The sequence below is a fragment of the Anomaloglossus baeobatrachus genome, chromosome 8 (genome assembly GCF_048569485.1).
Source record: "Anomaloglossus baeobatrachus isolate aAnoBae1 chromosome 8, aAnoBae1.hap1, whole genome shotgun sequence".
Taxonomy (NCBI): Eukaryota; Metazoa; Chordata; class Amphibia; order Anura; family Aromobatidae; genus Anomaloglossus; species Anomaloglossus baeobatrachus.
Window position 1 is genome coordinate 78,956,284 of NC_134360.1, and position 21,962 is coordinate 78,978,245.

The following is a 21,962-nucleotide window of genomic DNA, read 5'->3' on the forward strand; positions in this document are numbered from 1 at the left end:
GGTGCTGTGCACAGCAGTGCATAAGCTGATTGTCACAGGAGAGTCCTCATGACAAGCAAGGAGATCTTCAGCAGATCCCTGGCTGTCATAGCAACCCATATGTGCAGCGTGATCACGCCACCAGCGCGCCGATGGGCGCATGGAATGACGCACACCACTGCTGCTGTTTGAGATCGACAGTGGCATTTAACAGATTAACAGATGTGGTTGGAGCTCCGCTCCATCCGCGTCTGTTGGTGGCACATGATGGCTGAATAATTTAGCCTTCATCTGCCGGGAACGATGCAGGCTCAGCGTGTGAGCCCGCATCACAATCAGGGACACAACATAAAACTCAACTGTACGTCATAGGTAGTGAAGGAGTTAAAAGGGAATCCGTCAGCAGGTTTTTCCTATGTAACCTGACAGGAGCATGATTTCATCGACGTGTAACTTAGTTTATTGGATGCCGCTTTTAGGAGAATCAGTTTTCTCTGCTGAGTATAACTCAGCAACCCAACAGCTTTCTGTGTACACTGTATATTGACAGAAAGCTGCGTGTGTGCGTGTGTGCGCGTGCGTGCAGCATTGCTAAACCAGAAGGCATGAGACACCTAGTTGCATAGTAATAATCTCCTGCTAATAAAACATTAATTTTATTGACGCAGCAAAACACAATATACATTGCTGGAATCAGGGTGTCTGGCTCTATATTGTGCTCCTCTCAGATTACATAGAAAAAAACGGCTGACAGATTGCATTTAAAGAGGTTGATCAATTTTACATATGTGAAATGATTGCTCTGTAATGGAAAGTCATATTAATCTACAGAATCTTTCCTTTGAAATGCTATTCCCATCTCATTCATTTCATGGCTCAGCTGGATATCACTCTGTCCAGTCGCCAACAGCTGGAGGTGGGAAAAGCAATACAGCTGAGAGTGCCTGATTTAACGTGCACCGTGTTGGTGACTCCCTACTGTACAGAAGCTGTATTGTGAAGGTGGTCTCTGCTTATCTATAGCGCCACATTCAGTGTTCGGCATCTGTATGGAGCAATCACTGGCTGAAATGGGAATAAAACGTCAAATCCTTGCCATTGTCAAGAAAAACGTACCGTATTTTTCGGATTATAAGAGACTGTTTTCCTCCCAAAAATTTGTGAGGAAAGTGAGGGGTGCATCTTATAATCCAAATGTAGCTTACCGGGGGGTGGTGGAAAGGGGTATCAGGAGGCAGGGGTAATGCTGCGGTGGCTATGCTGGGGTTGTGGTAGGTGGGCTGGTGGATGGGGCTACAAGCTTCAAATAACGGCGCCTGGAGTCTGCGCGTGCGCAGATGGGGCTCTCGGCTCTAAATCTCATCTGCGCACGTGCCGCCTCCGGCCCGTTGATCTCCCTGCAGCAGACTTAAAGAACATGGCGCCCGGAGGTGGCATGTGCGCAGATGAGAGCTCAATCTGCGCATGCACCGACTCTGAGCACCACTTCTTTGAAGCCCTCACTGCCCGTAGCCCCAGCACAGCCGCAACAGCAGGCCCAGTCGCCATTGCAACCCCAGCACAGCCGCCGCCACCAGTTTCTGGGACACCCACGGCACCACCCACAGCATCATCCTGCTCCACCACTGCCCCTGCCTCATGTGAACCCGCTCCACCACCACTGCCGCCCCCCTCTGGTAAGACACCACCGGATTATAAGACAGACCCCATTTTGTTTTTTACCCCTTTTTTTCCTCTACATTTGGGGTGCGTCTTATAATCTGGTGATTCTAATAAACTGAAAAATACGGTAAGTTTGTGCTTACTACATTACTATGGCCAAAAAGCTTTAAAGTTAGAAATACAATACAAAAATGTCCTCCCAAAATGCACCGATAATAACAATCATATATTTTAGCTAGAGGACCCCACAACAGAGTCCGATAAAATATGTGAACCTGATCAGTTGTGACGCCATGTTCATCCCTCTACGCAGAGATGTGCTCATATATCGTTTATCAGACTCTGTGATAGTAAAGTCTAATCTCACCTTGCCAAAAGGAAAGGAAAATCACCGACTTCACCATGAAGAACTTTAACACTGGACTGTAGGGACTGAGGAGCTCCCGCGTGGCAAAGTAAAAAAGGAAAAGTGCATAGAGCGCCAGGCTGACCGAGATGTTGTAAATGATGGTCACGTAGAGGTAACCACTGGCCACGCTGCAACGAGAAAAATGCAGGGTTATAATGTGAACAGACATCAAAGCAATCTGCATGTACCAACAGTGGTACCAGTAAACAAGAATCACTATGTAACATGGTATGGATTTGGGGCTACAAGGGCTTTTAAGACCAGAAAATATCTAGCAGCAATAGAGAAAAAAGCCAGAGTATAAACATCGCCAGGACTTACTTAAAATCACCATCCCGATATTTGCCAAAAGCTTGAAGTATTACAGTGATGGCTGCCATTAATGGTTTCACCACGCAGAACTGCAGGGTCGCCTATGAGGATATATCATATCAATGATCCAAGTACCAGAAATGTCTGCAGATTATTAGTGCCCGTTACACATCACTTTATTATAGACATAATGATACAAATAAACAAATTCTCACATACACTCAATATACACTGCTCAAAAAAAATAAAAGGGACACCTAAACAACAATATACCTCCAAGTCATTCCCCCTTCTGTGAAACCCAGCTGTCCAGCTATGAAGCCACACTGATTGTGCATCAATCTCTCCTGCTGTTGTGCAAATGGAAGAGACAACAGGTAGAAATGATCGGCAATTAGCAGGACACCCCTATAAAGGAGTTGTTCTAGAGGTGGTGACTACAGATCATTTCCTCGTTGTCATCCTTTTTGGCTGTTTTGGTCACTTTTGCATTTTGTCATTGCTCTCCCCCCTAAAGGTAGCATAAGGTGGGTCTACAACCCACGGAAGTTGCTCAGGTAGTACAGCTCATCTAGGATGCCACATTAATGTGCGCTGTGGCAAGAAGGTTCGCTGAGTCTGTCAGCACAGTGTCCAGAGCATGGATCAGATACCAGGAGACAGGCCAGTACACCAGGAGACATGGAGGGGGCTGTAGAAGGACAACAACCCATCAGCAGGACCGCTACCTCCTCATTTGTGCAAGGAGGAACAGGAGGAGCACTGCCAGAGCCCTGGAAAATGGGTGTGCTCAAATTGTCAGAAACAGACTCCATGAGGGTGGTATGAGGGCCCAACGTCCACAAGTGGGTGCTGTGATTACAGCCCGCCCTGCACCATGTTGACCGGCAATTGCCAGAGAACAATAAGATTGGCAGATTCAACATTGGCGCCCTGTGCTCTTCAGATGAGCAGGTTCACACTGAGCACATGTGACAGAAGTGACAGAGTCTGGAAATGCCGTGGAGAGCGATCTGCTGCCTGCAACATCCTTCAGCAGGACCGGTTTGGCAGTGGGTCAGTGATGGTGAGGGGAAGCATTTGTTTGGAGGGCTGCACAGACCTCTATGTGCTAGCCAAAAGTACCCTGACTGCCATTAGGTACCGGGATAAGATCCTCAGACCCATTGTGAGACCATGTACAGGTGAAGTGCGCCCTGGGTTCTTTCTGATGCATGACAATGCTAGGACTCATGTGGCTCAAATGTGTCAGCAGTTCCTTTATGATTAAGGTATTGATGTTATGGACTGGCCTGTCCGTCCCCAGACTTGAATCCAATCGAGCACATTTGGGACATCATGTCTGGTTCCATCCACCAACGCCACGTTGCACTACGGACTGTCTAGGAGTTGATTAATTATTTAATCCAGGTCTAGGAGGAGATCCCTCAGAACATCCACCACCTCATCGGGAGCATGCGCAGGTGATGTAGGGAGGTCATACAGGCACGTGCAGGCCACACACAATACTGAGCCTCATTTAATTGTCTTGTGGCAATTCCACTGAAGTTGGATCAGCCTGTAATTTGATTTTCCACTTTGATTTTGGGTATCATTCCATATCCAGACCTCTATGGGATATTAATTTTTATTACATTGATCATTTTTATGTTTTATTGTTCTCAACGCATCCCGCTATGTAACAAAGATTTGCAACTGGAATATTTCATTAATTGTGACATAGGATGTGGTATTTTAGTGTTCCTTTTATTTTTTTTAAGCAGTGTATTTCACATAATAATAATTACTTTATTTGTTGGACTATAGGACCCATCCCAGGTTTAGACAACAAAAGATATGGAAAACATATTTGCTACTCATTGGAGCATTTTTTTGGCAGTATAAAGGAGAAAAAGGGGTTAATATCATAAATTTTAATGCATTACGGCAGAATAGGAGGGTAATAGATGTACTCTTAGTAGAGATGAGCGAACTCGAGGAGTGTTGTTCAGGGTTTGTACCAATCAGAGATTTTAAAGAAAAACAGAGTTTTAATAGTTTACATATACAAACCACTTAACAGCATGATCGGATGTAGTGTGTACAAAATAAAAAAAAAGTAAAAAAGAAGAAGAGGAAAAACCACTGCCCAGCCACTCGAGAAGTGATCTGTTTATGGCTGGCTGCATGTGGGCAGAGACCTGAGCTGCCAAATTAGTGACTTCCATTAGGGTTCAGATCAAGTCCGAGGCCAAAGACGAACATTATATAACATTCGGATAAACCAGCGGAACTGAACTTCCATGGATCTGCTCATCTCTGATCTTCAGTATTCCTCTGCGCACTATCTAGCGCTCACATATACACAACCTTGCTTAACGATATACGCACACTCAGCTATACCGATACCACATACACAGCTCAGCTATAACATACACACACAAAGAGCAGCTACATCATCATAACACACACATATTTTAATGTTCTTTATAACAAGATCTGCTTTACGCCTCTGACAAAGAAGTTACAAAATGTACGTCTTACACTCAGATTTGCAGCAGAAATGAATTTTCATCTACGTATAATACATTTCATCAGCCTATAACCACAAGAACTCACCTGTTTACAGAATCTTAAAAAGCCTATAGAATAAGTCTTCCCCCAAAGACAGCAAGTGCCATACACACAGCTAGACCTGCGAACAGAGACAGAAAAACACATGTAAGGTGAAAAAACAGCACACCACTATTTACTACCGGTACAGGACGTCTTTGGAGGGGATGATTTCTCCTGTATATTAACACAGATTTGCTACAAATGAAGATCTCTTCCAATTACACACATGTGAATTGGATTTCGGCATGGATCTCAGATGAATGGGACAGTCACAATAAAGCTGTGAGTGTTACTTACAGCTAGAGGTGAGCAAAAAGATCCACCGAGGCTGGGGCAGGGCCAAGTAAGAAGTCTGTGGCCTCCAGACCAAGGCCCTGAGAACCTCCTGCTACTCATATCTGCCGACATTCTTGGTGCTTCATCCGATTAGTACGCCAGTCAATGTCATGAATGTATTGCGCCGCACTGATGATGCTGCACAGGGCACACTAATCAGAAGAGGTGCTGGGCATACCCGCAGGCAGAAGGTGGTTCACAGGGCTCAAATCTGGCAGGATGGCCGCTGGACTAGGGTCCTGTGAATGTTATTGCTTAACCCTTCTTAAAGAGCCTTGTGAATTAACATAATAATAGTATTTCACTGTACTTTTGGCATTTTTGAGACTGGATGTGTATGATCACGATTTGTATGGAACAGCCCAATGTAAGCGAGGTGCAGGTCCAAGCTCTGACCAGTTACAATGTATACGACGGCTCTTCCCGTTAGTTGTCACATATGATATCCAGTAGACAAACTGGAGATTTGCACTAGAATTTCCCATAAACTCTTCTCTGTACTTAGTCCTCACATAAAACCTAATCGATGGCCCCGCATACACTTTAGGAGATGTGAGACTTTGTAGTCATTGTAAGAAATTGTGTTTTTTGGTTTAGAACAGACTTCTCTATGTGACGGCCATCATTTACAGATTATTGGGTTATAGAATATGTCCTAGTTACAGACTCATTTAGTGGTATTAGTTAGGTCTACCATCTTACACATCCCAATACCACTAACAAAGAATCAGTTCATTTCTCTTTGCCAAAAAAAGGGACATCAGACGGACGTTGCGGCTGTGCAGGGCTCGCTCTGCCTTCGGCTACAGGCCTGCTTTGCCTAAAAATAGACCCAGCCCTGGGATTGCTGCAACCTTTGAAGTCACGTCAAGTGTCTTTGTGACACGAGAAGTGGTTCTGTAAACTGTGTGTTCAGATTTCTATTTGTACCGATCTTTGGTGAATTCTGGCATGTCCGTTCTTTCCATGTCCACTCTTCCCAGCATATTTAATTTTTGGCCGGACTGACATCTTCTGAGAAGGTGTTCACAATAAGAGCCACAGTCTGGTTATTCGTGGTGGAGGGGGAGAATGAAGCCATTTCACATTACAGCTTGCATGGCACGTATGGAACTGATGGGGACTTTGGCTGCAACACTGCCGGAGATCCCTGTATGCCGCTGTTACAGCACCATTTGGTTCTTGCTTTTTGTAGGAATGGTCACCTACGTTACAGCGGCATATATTGACTGTGACGGTCAAAAGTGCTCCTACCTAATTTTTCTCACATATAAATACAACAAAGCGTGGCCTGGTTGACAAGGCTTTTAAATGCAAAGAATACATGCAATAAAACTGTGAGATGTATTAAACTGGTGGAAGACGCAGTCGGCGGATGAACCTTCTACTTCACGCTTGCCACGTATTCCTTCAGTGTGATTGCACAAATCATGTATTTTCCCATCAGCCTGGCCGTCAGGTACAGATATACACAGGCAAATATGCTAAGGGTATGTTCGCACGTTACGTTTTTTACCATATTTTTGTGCAGCGAAAGCCCCCCCCCCCCCCCTGCCACCGCATTTTACTGCACTAGCAAAGTGAATGACATTTCTGAAATCTCATGCTGCTTATTTTTTCCTTGCAGAGTTGACCATTAAGGCTTTTTTTTAACCAAATGAATGTGAAAAAATGCATCAAATCTGCATATTTTACTCAGCATTTTTCCTGCCAACAGTCTGGTTTTTGTTGCAGAAAAATCTGCTGGAAATACTTAAAGGGAAGGTGTCGCGGTTTTTTATTTTTGTATTAATAATAGTAATTATGAAATCAAGTATTTTTAATACAAAATTAAAATCACTGTTTATTTAGTTTTTATTTAATTCTAGTTTTACTGAAGCACTGGGGGCTGCCATCTTGGTTTCGGTGTTTGCAACAACAGTTACTCACCTCCTTTATGGCAGCCCCCTGGGCATAGAAGAGCGTGGTCGGATTCCGACCCCATTTAGTAACATTAGAGAAGGTGTCTGCTGTGAAATGGACGCGCCCCCTGGGCTGTCCAGATCACAGAAGAGGGAGGAGATCAGTGCCATGCTGTGTGCTCCATTTCCCCCATCACCCGCTGGGATGGATGGGGTGAGTACCGACGCCGGGCAACGGTGATTGAACCGTTACTGATCCTGGCGCGCTGCTCCCCACTCTGCTGTTCAGCCCTCGTCCCGCTCCGCCGCTTACACCGCCACCGCCGCTCACCCCCCTCCCCACTTGTACTCACCTCGGGCCTCCGTCCGATGCTTGTACTGTGATCACTGACATGACAGGCTGCCTGGGGCGCAGGTCTGAGCTGAGTGCATGCGGCTGGGAGTGGTGATCTGCAGCCTGAGCGGCACTGCACTAAGGATCACCCCTCCTCACCGCATGTCACCTTAGACCTCCGATCCCGGCCAGCAGCACAGTATATGGGGGCGCGGGATACAGTGAGGCATAGTGAAACAGCCAGCGGGGCATAGGGAGGGAGACAGCCAGCAGCGTGGCATAGGGATACAGTGGAGCACTATGCAGCGGTCTTCGGTGACCGTTTAGACATATTATAATGACTTTACGATCAACAACAAAATGGCTCAGCACAGTGATCCTAAACTTCATAGTTCCTTATCCTGTTGGAAACACCCAGATTGGGAGGGGGAGGTGGCATCACACACAAGAGAGCAGATTCTGCTCACTTTACTGCAGCTGTAATGTGAGCCGTTTCTACAATAGGATTTCTGTAGGATTTCAGCAGCTGCTCCCCCTAGTGTTTAAGAGTGGAAAATCTGAAACAATTTTTTTTTAAATTTTTCTGAATTAAAAACAAATATTTAAACATAAAATTAATACTTTAGATTTTTTCAGTTATTGAAATTTTTTTTTTTTTTTACGACACCTTCCCTTTAACATGTGTATATACAGAAGCAGATTCTGTCAATTCTTTCAGCGTTTTTGTAGCAGTTTTCATCCATTGGAAGTAATAGAAAAAAAAATGCATCAAAAAAGCTGCACAAACTGTGCATATATTGAAGAGGTTGTCCACTACTTTTACATTGATGGCCTATCCTAAGGATAGGTCACCAATGTCAGATTGGCCGGGGTCCGACACCCAGCACCCCCGCCGATGAGCTCTTCTTGGTGCCGATGGTGGCAGCAGACAGCCGCAAATGCTCAGTTCTGGAGCTGTTCTATCTTCTAATAGCGGCTGTGGCCGGGTACTGCACGTCTGCCTCCCATTCAGATCAATAAGAGGCGGATGTGCAGTACCTAGTTGTGGCTACTATCAGAAGACTGAGCAGCTCCGGAACTGAGCATTTCCAGCTGCCACCACATCCAACGAGAACAGCTGATTGGCGGGGGTGCGGGGTGTCAGACCTTGGCCGATGTTACACTGATAACCTATCCTAAAGGATACGCCATCTATGTAAAAGTAGGGGACAACCTCTTTAAAAGGGAACCTGTCATGTGCAATATGGACCCAGAATCACGAGCAGTTCTGGGTACATATTGCTAATCCCTGCTTAACCGTCCCTGTATACACTAGTATAGATAAAGAGATCTTTAGAAAACGTATTCTAAATATCTTTTCTTATGCTAATGAGCACAGGGACTAGTCTCAAGGGCGCTGTATCCCCTTACTAGCCGCCCTCTTAACATGTTAGCATGCCCACAGGGGTGTACTAACATGCTATTCAATTCAGCATCACCAGCGGTGCCGCGCATACCTGTGTTCGCTGTGACCGTGCTTCTGAATGCCAGGCACTTCCGGACATGCGCAGTATGAAGCCTGGTGTACGCGTTTCGGCTTCAGAGAGGTCTGCTGAGCATGACCCGAAGTGCCGGCATTCAGAAGAGCAGTCACAGGGAACACAGGTACGAGGGTCACCGCTGGTGATGCTGAATTGAATAGCATGTTAGTACACCCCTGTGGGCATGCTAACATGTTAAGAGGGTGGATCGGTCAGGATATTACGCTCTTGGGACTAGTCCCTGAGCTCATTAGCATATGATAAAGGATCTTTAGAAATACTTTTACTACAGATCTCTTTATCTATGCTAGTGTATACAGGGACCGTTAGGCAAGGATTAGCAATATACACCCAGAACTGCTCGTGGATCTGCCTGCATATTGCACCTGACAGGTTCCCTTTATGTAGAGTAGTTCCTGCCAGCACTCCAGTATGTGCAGAAGATTTTTCTGTTGCAAATACTGACCGTGTGCAGATCCCTTATCATTGTTTGACCTAATATTTTTTTTCTTTATGACTTGAAGAAATTTTAATAAATGCTGCTGAAAGAAGAATTGTGCGCGCTTTTATATTCATGTGCACGTCCCAATACTCACTCAATGGGTTTCCCCCGAATCTCGGTCATGATGTTGCTCTCTCCTCCAAGATACTCGTAGCAAAGACTCAAGAAATTGTAGATGACAAATGCTGCAAATAGAAAGGTGTCTTAATCTACTAATCCAAGCATCACAAATTATACAAGAACTGATGGAAGAAAATCCGTCTGTGTTCATGGACATACGCAACGCCAAATATAAATGTAAAAAGAAGGAAAAAAAAAAGCATTCCCGCTCCCGGCCTGGTAACAATTCCTGACAGACACAGTTGGCCGCTCTCTTTAATAAGACGCAGCCGTGGTATAACAGACGTCGTCCATGTACACGGTGCATGTAACGTGTCCCACTTATGAGGAATAGAAGACGACAGCAAGATCAGCAGAACGCCAAGCGTCTTCCCCGGTATTAATCTGCTTATCCCAAGTGATTGCAACTACAAAATATAAAGACGCACAAGGCAAGGACAGCACAAGAGCAAGAATACGGCTTATTCTGGGGACAGGAGAAAGCACCGTAGGAAGAAACCAGAGAAAGAGCGAGATCCTCGAGGGGGCGGGGGGCATGTCTAATTACACTTACCTTCGTAGCAATCCCGTACTGTGTCAAAGTACACGTAGTACTGGTCATTGGTGAAAAACAGAAGACTGAGCCAGGAATCAAAGGCATAGATTGGAACGATGAAGAGGATCCGGACAATGTGTCTCTGCTCGTTGGGGCAGCTGTAGGAGCGCAGATGCATATAGATCTAAGGGGAGACATCAACCAGCAGGATACATTTATTTTCTGTTGCTTATCGATCACCAACAGCTGCACAGATATCACCAAAAACTACAGATTACTGTGTCATACAATGGATTATAAAGTAGGTTTGTGGCACTTAATCTGAAAGCAGCATGTTGTAGGCAGAGCGTCTGAATCCAAAGATGTATCACTTATATTACTGAGTGCAGCTGTTCTGACACAATCAGACTTTTTAAAATGTAACAATGTAGCAGATCTCAGAAAGCCAATTCCGCCCACACCAGGCTCTGTATAGACATTGTACATTGACACTGAGCTGCTAATCCCAGGAAGGGGCGTGCCGGACTGCGGTGCACAAGGCAATGTAGTCCAGCAATGATAATAGGTGCTAAAACAATTATTGCAAGTAAACAACACCACAATGAACAATTGAATATCCTCATCCTACTGGAAAGGTTTTTAGACTGTAAAGGCCCCTTTACATACTGAGACTTTCTAGGGATCCCATCAGCGATCCCAACCTCGCCGGGATCGCTACAAGGTCTCTGGTGAGTCGCTGGTGAGCTGTCAAACAGGCATACCTGGCCAACGACGCAACAGCGATCCGGACCTGCAGAACGACCTAGCTAGTCATTGGGGACGTTGTAAAGCAGCTTTTTCAAAGGGAAGTCGCTAACGAAGTCGCCGTAAAGGCCCCTTTACACACGGAGACGTTCTAGCGATCATGCTGCACAGCGGGAAACAAAGGACCAAAGAATGGTCCTGAGAGATGTGTAGTGATCAGCAACTTCACAGCAGGGGCCAGGTCGCTGATGTGTTTCACACACTGCAATGTCGCTGGGGAGGTCGCTATTACGTCACAAAACCGGTGACTTTACAGCGATGTCGTTTGCGATGTTGCAGTGTGTAAAGGGGCCTTAAGCCTGTGAGGGCAGGGCCACCCCTCGGCCATTGTTAGTCTGGTTACTCTAATTTATATCTGTATTCTGTATGTAACGCCTCCTCATGTACAGCACCATGAAATAAATGGTGCTCTATAAACAAATAATAATGAAAAAAATGACTTCTCACTATATACCATACTACTAGTTTGTGAAGAGATCAATTACTCTCAAGCACATGATTTTTGATTGGAGTCTTCCAAACTTATCTGAATACAGCATATGAACCTGTATCACAGAAGCCCTGTTATCTAATGGAGAGCATGATATTAATAGAAACCAGCAGCTTCTCGTTCCATACACGTCCTTGTCAAAACCGGCCGTCTCACCATTGTGATGTAAAAGGATTTATACATTTCCAAGGGTGAAAAAGCCCAGCAACCGAAAGAACATTTGCATTGTAGGAGTAAAGAACAGTACGCCTGCGCGCACCAAAGACCGTACCCCTGCGCACGCCCCAGACCGTACCCCTGCGCACGCCCCAGACCGTACCCCTTCGCACGCCCCAGATCGTACACCCCTGCGCACGCCCCAGATCGTACACCCCTGCGCACGCCCCAAACCGTACCCCTGCGCACGCCCCAGACCGTACGCCTGCGCACGCCCCAGACCGTACGCCTGCGCACGCCCCAGACCGTACGCCCCAGACCGTACGCCTGCGCGCGCCCCAGACCGTACGCCTGCGCGCGCCACAGACCGTACACCTGCACATGTGGAGTAAAGCAGTGTTCTTTCTGCCTCTTTTCCGTACTGCGCATGCCAATAGACTCACCTTATGGTTAGTACTTTTACTTCCTAATGCCGAAACAGAGCATATCTGAAACACTAGACCCCAGTTGAATATTGGCCCTAAAAGTACTGACCGGCTCCCTTTTATAAAACATTATGCCATGGTTTGGTTCCTATTCCAGCTGAGGTCCCATTCATACTAGCACCTTTATCCACCAGCACCTTACTCCTCTGCTCCCTATACCAAACATTGCAAACAGTCCTCACTGGACCGGAACATCACACAAAGTGTGCGTCGTCTGCCATACAATGATGCCCCCATGAATCACCCGCGGCTCGTGTGCAAAGTTCTATTATAAAAATATCACCATAGCTAATCTATATAGGTTTTCAAAAGTATCTGTCAGTTTTTGGCAGTAATTTGTATATAAATCTGGACTACTTTGTTTTCTAGACTGTTGCATTGTGTCAATCTTCTGCAAGTCTTAAAAGTGAATTCACATCATTCAGAATTGCTGCAAACAGAAACCGCTGAAAAGAATGAGCACAAGCATTTCTATGTAACACTGAGCTGCCGTCCATACGTTCCGGCATTTGATTGTCTTTTAATCACTTAAGGTTTCTAAAAACATCAAGTAGTTAAAGTGACCTGCACATTCTTCTGCCGTTTTCCACCCAGACATGGTTTTGAGCGTTCCCCATTGTTTTTGGAAAAAAAAAAAAAAAACCTAGTGGTTTTTTTATTATTCAATGGAGTAAAAAAAAAAAAAAAAAAAGGGAAAACCCTCCAAATGAGTGTAAAGGGAATCTGTCAGCAGGTTTTTGCTATGTAATTAGAGCAGCATGATGAGAGGCAGAGAGATACCCTGACTGTAGCAATGTGTCAGTTGCTAGGCTGATTGTATTGAAATTATAACAATCAGTGTTTTACAGCTGGAGATTATCCCTAAGGGACTGTCTTGTGCCCTTAGGCTAAGTTCACACACTGCGTTTTTTTGACGCTGCAATTGTGCATTTTTTGCCGCAAAAAACGCACAAAAACGCACCTGCGGCAAAAAAATGCTGCAAAACGCATGTGTTTTTACTCACTGCGTTTTTATGCGTTTTTTTTTTTTATCAGTGAACATTGCCATTAAAGATTCTTGAAAAAAAAAAAAAAAAAGAAGAAAAAAGGTCTGATGTCATTTCCTTCTTCAATATGTTCTTCATTCTCCACTAGTGTATGCAGGAGAGCAGACAGCTGCAGAACTACAAGGCTCAGCATGCTCCATTCAGGACTGTATGCTGGAGGGAGAGTCAGGGGGAGCAGAACTACAAGGCTCAGCATACTCCATCCACTAGTGTATGCAGGAGAGCAGACAGCAGCTGCCGAACTAGAAGGCTCAGCATCCTCCTTCTAGGACTGTATGCAGGATTTCTTTGCCCCCCAAAAAAATGACGTGGGCTTCGCCATATTTTTGTATGCTAGCCGGGTACAGCAGGCAGGTACGGGCTCCCTCAACCCCCAGCTGCCTATTTGTACCCGGCTGGGAACCAAAAATATAGGTAAGCCCTTTTATTTTAATTATTTCATGAATTTCATGAAATAATAAAAAAAAAAAAAAAATAAAGACGGGGGCTTCGCCCAATTTTTGTATCCAGCCAGGTACAACTAGGCAGCTGGGGATTGGAATCCGCAATGCAGGGTGCCCAAGCTTTCTAGGCACCCCTGCTATGAATTGCAGTCCGCAGCCACCCCAGAAAATGGCGCTTTCATAGAAGCGCCATCTTCTGGCACTGTATCTAACTCTTCCAGCTGCCCTGATTCCGGGTGGCTCGCTGGGTAATAATGGGGTTAGGGCTAGATGTGTATTATCAACTGGCCCTAAGCTCATGGTGTCACGCCAATATTAGACATGGCCACCATGAATTTCTAGTAAAGATAAAAAAAAAAAAAACAAAAAAAAATATTTTTATTAGAAATAAAACACAACACAATTAGTGACTCCATCTTTATTGAAATAAAGAACCCCCCTCCGCAGTAATCCTGGGTCAAGGGTCCCGCGCCGTCCAATCCGGATCCAATATCATCTGATCGGTTTGCTGGAAGGCAAAGCGATCAGATGATGTGTCAGGTTCAAGGCCTGAATCACATCACACATCAGCTGATTGTATAAAAGCCGTTTATACAATCAGTTGATGCATCAGTGAAAAAACAAAAAAAAACAACAAAAAAAACTACACACGTCTGTGCAGCGTTGGACTGGCTACCGGAGGAAACTCCAGTAATGCCAGTCCTGGATTCAGGTACCTGCATTGCACTCCGGAGCTGTCACCTGAGCTCCAGAGTGCAGTCTGGACTTTACAGCGAGCGCCGAGTGATTGATTCCCCGGCACTTGCGGTTCAGTTCATGACAGCTGTAGACAGGCCGGGGTGATCGCCAGAGCTCTCACCTGAACTCCGGAGATCACCCCGGCCTGTCTGCAGCTGTCATTAACTGACTGCAAGCGCCGGGGAATCAGTCACTCGTCGCTCGCTCGCCGTACAGTCTAGGCTCATGCATCAGTGCAAAAAAACAAAACAACTACACACGTCCGTGCTGACTGCCGTCCGAACGCTGCCTAATCAGTGATGAAGTCTCCTAACGACATCAGCTGATAGCCGGCTGGGTGGTAAAAAGCAGGCGTCACCGCAAGACTTACGATCAGCTGATGCGTCAGGTGACCGCATCAGGTGATCACCGCCAGGTCCTGCAGCTATCGTACGTGCCTGGGAGATGGCACACAGCCGGAGCGGGGGTGGCGGTACTGGGAGAGGAGCTGGGAACGGACATGGCACCAGGAATCTGCAGACAGGTGAGTATGTGATTTTTCTACTGGTCACTTTTGATTTAGCAGCCGCTTCCACCTCCTGCACGGGAGCGGACATGGCACCGGGCGGGAAATGAAAGCAGCGGTGGCGGTACCGGGAGGATTCACGCTTCTGTGTTTACTGACAGAAGGAATCCTCTTCCTGTACATGTCACTTTACTACCCACCCCCGGCGTTTAGATCTTTAGTCATAAAAACGCACTAAAATGCAGCTATATTTGCAATTTGCGGTTTTCATTGCGTTTTTGAACATCTCATTGAACTCAATGGGTGGAAAACGCAGTGAAAAACTCAAAAATAATTGACATGCAGCTAAAACAAACCGCTGTGTGCAGACATCAAAAATGAAAAATCAGACTTTGCTGGGGAAGCAAAGTAATGCAGTTTTCTGAGCAAAAACGCACCCGAAAAACGCGCAAAAACGCACTTTGTGAACTTAGCCTTAGTCCTCCTGCTCTTTGTAACCCCCAAACACCACTGATTAGCAGCTTTCTGTCAATGTACAGTTTACACAAAAAATGGCTAATGAGTACTGTGGGCGGGGTTATGTATTTAGAGACTTGCAGCAGATAAAACCATGATGGTATCAAAATGACAGCAGGCAGAGCAGCAAGTGACACATCACTGGAATCGGGGTCTCTGGCTCTACATTATACTAATCTTTCGTTACATAGCATCACATTCCCTTTAAACAACGCTGTGACCATATAGCTTCATTGTGGATTTTCATTTTCACCTTCATCAAAACCCGTATGTATTCCAATCAGATTTTTTTTTTGCCCATTTCACAACGCATCCATACTGAAAAATACTGACACTATATGATACAAGAGTTGCGGGGGCTAAAAGGGATGAATAAGATCACAAGTCAGACATAAAATGTATATTATTCTAGAACGTAAATAATAAAACTAATTAAAAGAAAAAAAAACAAAAACTTGTGACTTTGGTGCTAAACAATTAATATTTGTTTTGATCCAGAAAAAAAAAAAAAAGACAAAAACCCACAAATAAAATATAAATAATAATAATAAGGAATTATATATAAAATTATTTTTATCATCTTTAGCGTGTGTATATATATATATATATATATATATATATATATATATATATATATATATATATATATATATATATATATATAGTGCCTACAAGTAGTCTTCAACCCCCTGCAGATTTAGCAGGTTTGATAAGATGCAAATAAGTTAGAGCCTGCAAACTTCAAACAAGAGCAGGATTTATTAACAGATGCATAAATCTTACAAACCAACAAGTTATGTTGCTCAGTTAAATTTTAATACATTTTCAACATAAAAGTGTGGGTCAATTATTATTCAACCCCTAGGTTTAATATTTTGTGGAATAACCCTTGTTTGCAATTACAGCTAATAATCGTCTTTTATAAGACCTGATCAGGCCGGCACAGGTCTCTGGAGTTATCTTGGCCCACTCCTCCATGCAGATCTTCTCCAAGTTATCTAGGTTCTTTGGGTGTCTCATGTGGACTTTAATCTTGAGCTCCTTCCACAAGTTTTCAATTGGGTTAAGGTCAGGAGACTGACTAGGCCACTGCAACACCTTGATTTTTTCCCTCTTGAACCAGGCTTTGGTTTTCTTGGCTGTGTGCTTTGGGTCGTTGTCTTGTTGGAAGATGAAATGACGACCCATCTTAAGATCCTTGATGGAGGAGCGGAGGTTCTTGGCCAAAATCTCCAGGTAGGCCGTGCTATCCATCTTCCCATGGATGCGGACCAGATGGCCAGGCCCCTTGGCTGAGAAACAGCCCCACAGCATGATGCTGCCACCACCATGCTTGACTGTAGGGATGGTATTCTTGGGGTCGTATGCAGTGCCATCCAGTCTCCAAACGTCACGTGTGTGGTTGGCACCAAAGATCTCGATCTTTGTCTCATCAGACCAGAGAACCTTGAACCAGTCTGTCTCAGAGTCCTCCAAGTGATCATGAGCAAACTGTAGACGAGCCTTGACATGACGCTTTGAAAGTAAAAAGGTACCTTACGGGCTCATCTGGAACGGAGACCATTGCGGTGGAGTACGTTACTTATGGTATTGACTGAAACCAATGTCCCCACTGCCATTAGATCTTCCCGGAGCTCCTTCCTTGTTGTCCTTGGGTTAGCCTTGACTCTTCGGACAAGCCTGGCCTCGGCACGGGTGGAAACTTTCAAAGGCTGTCCAGGCCGTGGAAGGCTAACAGTAGTTCCATAAGCCTTCCACTTCCGGATGATGCTCCCAACAGTGGAGACAGGTAGGCCCAACTCCTTGGAAAGGGTTTTGTACCCCTTGCCAGCCTTGTGACCCTCCACGATCTTGTCTCTGATGGCCTTGGAATGCTCCTTTGTCTTTCCCATGTTGACCAAGTATGAGTGCTGTTCACAAGTTTGGGGAGGGTCTTAATTAGTCAGAAAAGGCTGGAAAAAGAGATAATTAATCGAAACATGTGAAGCTCATTGTTCTTTGTGCCTGAAATACTTCTTAATACTTTAGGGGAACCAAACAGAATTCTAGTGGTTTGAGGGGTTGAATAATAAATGACCCTCTGAATAAACTTTTCACAATTTAAAAAAAAAATAAAAAAAAGAAATAACATTCTTTTTTGCTGCAGTGCATTTCACACTTCCAGGCTGATCTACAGTCCAAATGTCACAATGCCAAGTTAATTCCGAATGTGTAAACCTGCTAAATCTGCAGGGGGTTGAATACTACTTGTAGGCACTGTATATATATGTGTGTGTGTGTATATTTATTTATTTATTTTATTTATTTAAACCATGGCGCACTGGTTTGGGTCAGGTCCCAAGAGCTTTGCAGTTGCGTGTCTATGCGGTTATACCGTTACCTTTTAGGACAGCGGTTAAAGGGTTAAAGCACGCCCCCACCGGAGCACCTGTCGCCTGTTGCTGGTGCCTATTATGTTGCTGGGCGGCAGCGGTGTTATATGATACAAAGCAGCACCTGTCCAAGGACCGGGTGGAATAAAGGTGTTTACAGCTACGGCTTATATACAGCAGCTATGAGCCCCTTACAGAAGGCAATAAATATAACGCCGGTCTCTAGTTACATAGAACGCACATTTGACCAAAAAAATAAAAAATTCTTAAAATTTTCAATATTTGGAGAGAGATTATACATTATACAGGCTTGTGTGCGGTGTGACAGGTGAAGGTCAGGCCGCAGGTTACCTGGTGGCAGGTGATCAGTAATGCTGTCCAGACGAAGAACCCCGAGATGGCCTGGGCCGTGGTGGTCATGAGGAACATGGGCTGCTCCAAGGTGAAAGGTTCTTCCTCTGGCGTCCGGGACAGATTGGGGCTGGCAGGGGTTTCCGTGCCAGGAACCGTAGCAGCCGGCAGCCCTGTGATCATGGCGGTCCCCTCCTGAGAGACCTCACCGAAGCTGGACATAGTCATTGTGACCTGCAGCGGAGGCGAAAAAAGAGAAAATCAGTAAAAGAGAAAACGCTGGAAATGACGTTTTATGGTTATCACAAGCAAAGCCAGGGACAAACAGATATATATATATGCAGCAGTGTGATTCACCTCAATGCCCCGCACGGCCAGGACAGGACCGGCCTGGTACAATCAATGCTGTGTGCAATCATTGACGGATGGTCCACAGGTGACAAGACCAAATCAATTAAAATAAAAGGAGAAACCAATGCCATAATGCAACAAAAATGCAGACTGCACAGGCGGACAGATAACCGGCAGGAACAACACTGATTCACACTATCACATACAGCACTAAAGAATGAAGAAGAAAAAATAAGTACACCCTTTCTATAATCCCAGAAACCCCTTTGAAAACACACTATACCATGACCGTGAGGTGTAATTGAAACGCTCCCAGGCCTAAAGGGGGGCTCCACTACCGGGGAACACGTAATAGCTCCAGGGCCCCCCATAAAATAAGAACACTGCATATTATCCCCTGGACGGACACCGTTACTCGGTTCCAAAACGCTGTGCTGATGATCAGGGGCCATTGTTCTATCACAGCCGTATAAACCTGAAATCAGAAATAGAAGACTCAGCAGTTGCCCATTTATCGCCCCCCGCACCTACACTGGAGAGCAAAAGTAGAGAACAATGTATGATCACTTGTTTTTTTTCAGACATAATGTAATCTACATTGATGAACATTTGAAGGTTTTTTGTAAGGAGTGAACCATGCACTAGAACAGTGTTTTACAAAAGATCTAAAGTTTATCAACATAAAATCTTTATTTTGCCCAAAATGTTATGATCATAATTAGAGAACACAATGACAGAGAAAGATTATAACTACATTTTCTGCAGGTAACGGTCACAATCAGTAGGACGTGCACAGGACGTCGCTGTGAATGACTTCAGTACATCTGCGGCCACAGGACATCGCTAGTCTCTCACACTGCTCTGGTGGGATTTTGGTCCACTCTTCTTCCAGTCTCTTCCACAGTTCTTTGACTGTTGTGGGTTTCTTGGCCATAACTTTGTCACCAAGGATTTTCCAGAGGTTTTCTACTGGGTTTAAATCAGGACTCTGGGTGGCCATTATTTCAATGTTTTCTGTTACAAGGAACTGCTTTCCCCATTTTGCTGTGTGACAGGGGGCATTGTCCTGCATGAAAATTACTGGCTGACTGAGTGATGAACGCAAGTAAGGAACCACGGTGTTATTGAAGAAGGTTCTGATCCACACTTGCATTCACTCTGCCATGTAGCTCTATGAGAGGTCCAACTCCTGCTGCAGAAAACATTCCCCAAACCATGACACTTCCTCCGTCACCTTTCACTGATGTCTTAACACACTGTGGGTTCAGTCTTTCCCCAGTTTTTCGACGAACATAATGTTTCCCATCAGACGCAAATAAATTAAAATTGCTTTCATCACTAAAATTACCTATGGACCTCTTCTCCTCTGTCCACACAACATGCTCCTCACCAAAGGGGAGTCTAGCCTTTTGATTCTTTCTGCTAATGAGAGGTTTGGTCACTGCAGAGTGGGCTTTCAGTCCAAATCCTCTTTAACGTCGTGACACTGTATGATGAGACCGATCCTTACCCTGTTCAGTGCTGAACTGGTGAGCAATTCTAGCTGCAGTGTTGAGATGATTAGCAATGGAGAGTCTCTGCATTATCCTGTCCTCTCTTGAATTTGTCTTTCAAGGGTGACAAGCCTTCTTGGGAAACCTGAAAGAGTTTGTGATGTTGTAAACCAACTTCTCTTGCTATGGCTGATGGGGTCATCCCCTTGGCCTTCATCTGGACAACCTGCTGCCGGAGGGTTTCAGTCACTTTGGAATGGCACCATTTTCGCAAAGTCAGTGCAAACTGTAAAGTTAGGCTACCAGTTACATAGGGTTTGCAGATAATTAAGGAAATTAGAACCCAGTGACAGATTAATACCAACAACTTGCAGGTATGTGAAAGTGTTCTCTAATTTTGATCAGTGTTCCTTTTCATTTATCTCATTTACATTTTTATTATGTGCGTAAGAATAAATGCTGCGAGTTTACCATGACTGCAACATTTAGGAAATTCTGTGTCCCGCTGAAGAAGCCAACGCGACACGCTCGTTCGGGACCTGGATATCTCCCCACCTGACTAGCAGTGTATACCTCCATCCGTACACCATGGGTAAGTGCTTGACATGAAATATTATTTACTTTACATTGAAGCTATATACCCTATGGTGTTTCTGCATGTATAAAATACAGAGTACTGACATTTAATTTGTTATGATATTAAGAGATACATGGAGTGGATGTGAGGTGCTACCTGCCTGTCTCCAGGTGGGTGTGATACAGTCTGATTTACTACCTCATATTTGTAATCTATATGGAAATTGACTACCTCATAACTTTTAGCTTTATGTATGTTTAAATAAAAATTAAATTTTTTATATTCATGAATAAGTCTCCTGTACGTGTTTTTTTACCCAATGTACCGTATTTATAAGAGTATTTGGAGTAGATTCTATATTAAATCACTTGATATTGGGATTCTAATTTACATAATTATGATCATTCTAAGAAACTACTTGCATCCATTGTTGTCTATGACCTGCTTGATAACATTTAGGAAATTGTGTGTTGCTCTCCAGTGGCCGCCCATAATCTCGCGCATGCGCCGTGCCACTCTCACGGGACTGTGCAATGTGCACAGTGTGACCGCTGGTGACGTGTTGCGCATGCGCGAGATTATGGGCGGAGCTGACTTTCATCAGCAAGTACCCGCCCATAATCTCGTGGTCGCGCTTTCACCGCCTCCTCGACCGTTCTGCGCAAGCGCTGGCCAGTTTACCTCACGTTACCTCTTTGAAATTGCGCAATGGGGGACGGCCTAAAGCGACAGGGAGGCAGACTAACGGACACCAGAGAGCCCGCCCCCGTGTACCATTATCCAGATCTGAATACAGAAAGGTACCACTTTATAAAGTCTTTATTTTGGTCAGAAAGGGGGCACATAAACAACAGGAACATTGCTAGAATGCAGCCCAGGAGCTGCAGAGGGGGAATCTTTTAGGTTTAGTGCAAAATTTCTTGTGACAGGTTCCCTTTAAAACCTGGGACGTGTGCTGTATAGATTAGATTGCAGGAGACCATCCATGGTGTAGAGCTGAGTCCCCGCCACATTTTCTTACTAGGTTGCTCTGCTCTCACAAGGCCCAGCACGGTTACCATGTAACATGTGTCCCTCCTGACTGTGCTGGGAGCCGTATTTATAGCCTCATGTCATGTGCAGGAAAGTGGTGAAGATTCAGCCGCGTTAGAGAGATTACTACAATACCATTACAGAGAGGAATAATCAATGATGGAGAAAGGCCGCTCACTCGCCAGCCATTAATACAGCAGGAATCTCAGCGGAGGAATTCTATCTGCTATTAATTAATCCTTCAGAGAGATTTATCTGAAGCTTTTAATGTGAAAAGAAAGGGATTGTGGGATTTTTAAAGGGAAAGACGGCATTTTATCCGCTTAGGATAACAAAGCATCATCAGCCGCTCTAAGCTGCGGACATGATCATTGTTTGTGTAGGGTTTTTTTTTTAAA

General features: G+C 44.8%; 1 protein-coding gene across 2 annotated transcripts in view; it reads right to left on the reverse strand.

Moving 5' to 3' along the window:
* TMEM184B (transmembrane protein 184B) overlaps positions 1 to 21,962 on the reverse strand; it is a 96,480-nt gene that overhangs the window by 35,210 nt on the left and 39,308 nt on the right. For both annotated transcript variants that reach the window (XM_075321827.1, XM_075321826.1), the window contains exons 3-8: positions 18,112 to 18,345; positions 10,224 to 10,389; positions 9,645 to 9,735; positions 4,961 to 5,036; positions 2,372 to 2,463; positions 2,009 to 2,178 (exon numbers count right to left, since the gene is read on the reverse strand). In XM_075321827.1, the coding sequence (XP_075177942.1) occupies positions 2,009 to 2,178; positions 2,372 to 2,463; positions 4,961 to 5,036; positions 9,645 to 9,735; positions 10,224 to 10,389; positions 18,112 to 18,345 (829 nt within the window). The remainder of the gene's footprint in view (positions 1 to 2,008; positions 2,179 to 2,371; positions 2,464 to 4,960; positions 5,037 to 9,644; positions 9,736 to 10,223; positions 10,390 to 18,111; positions 18,346 to 21,962) is intronic.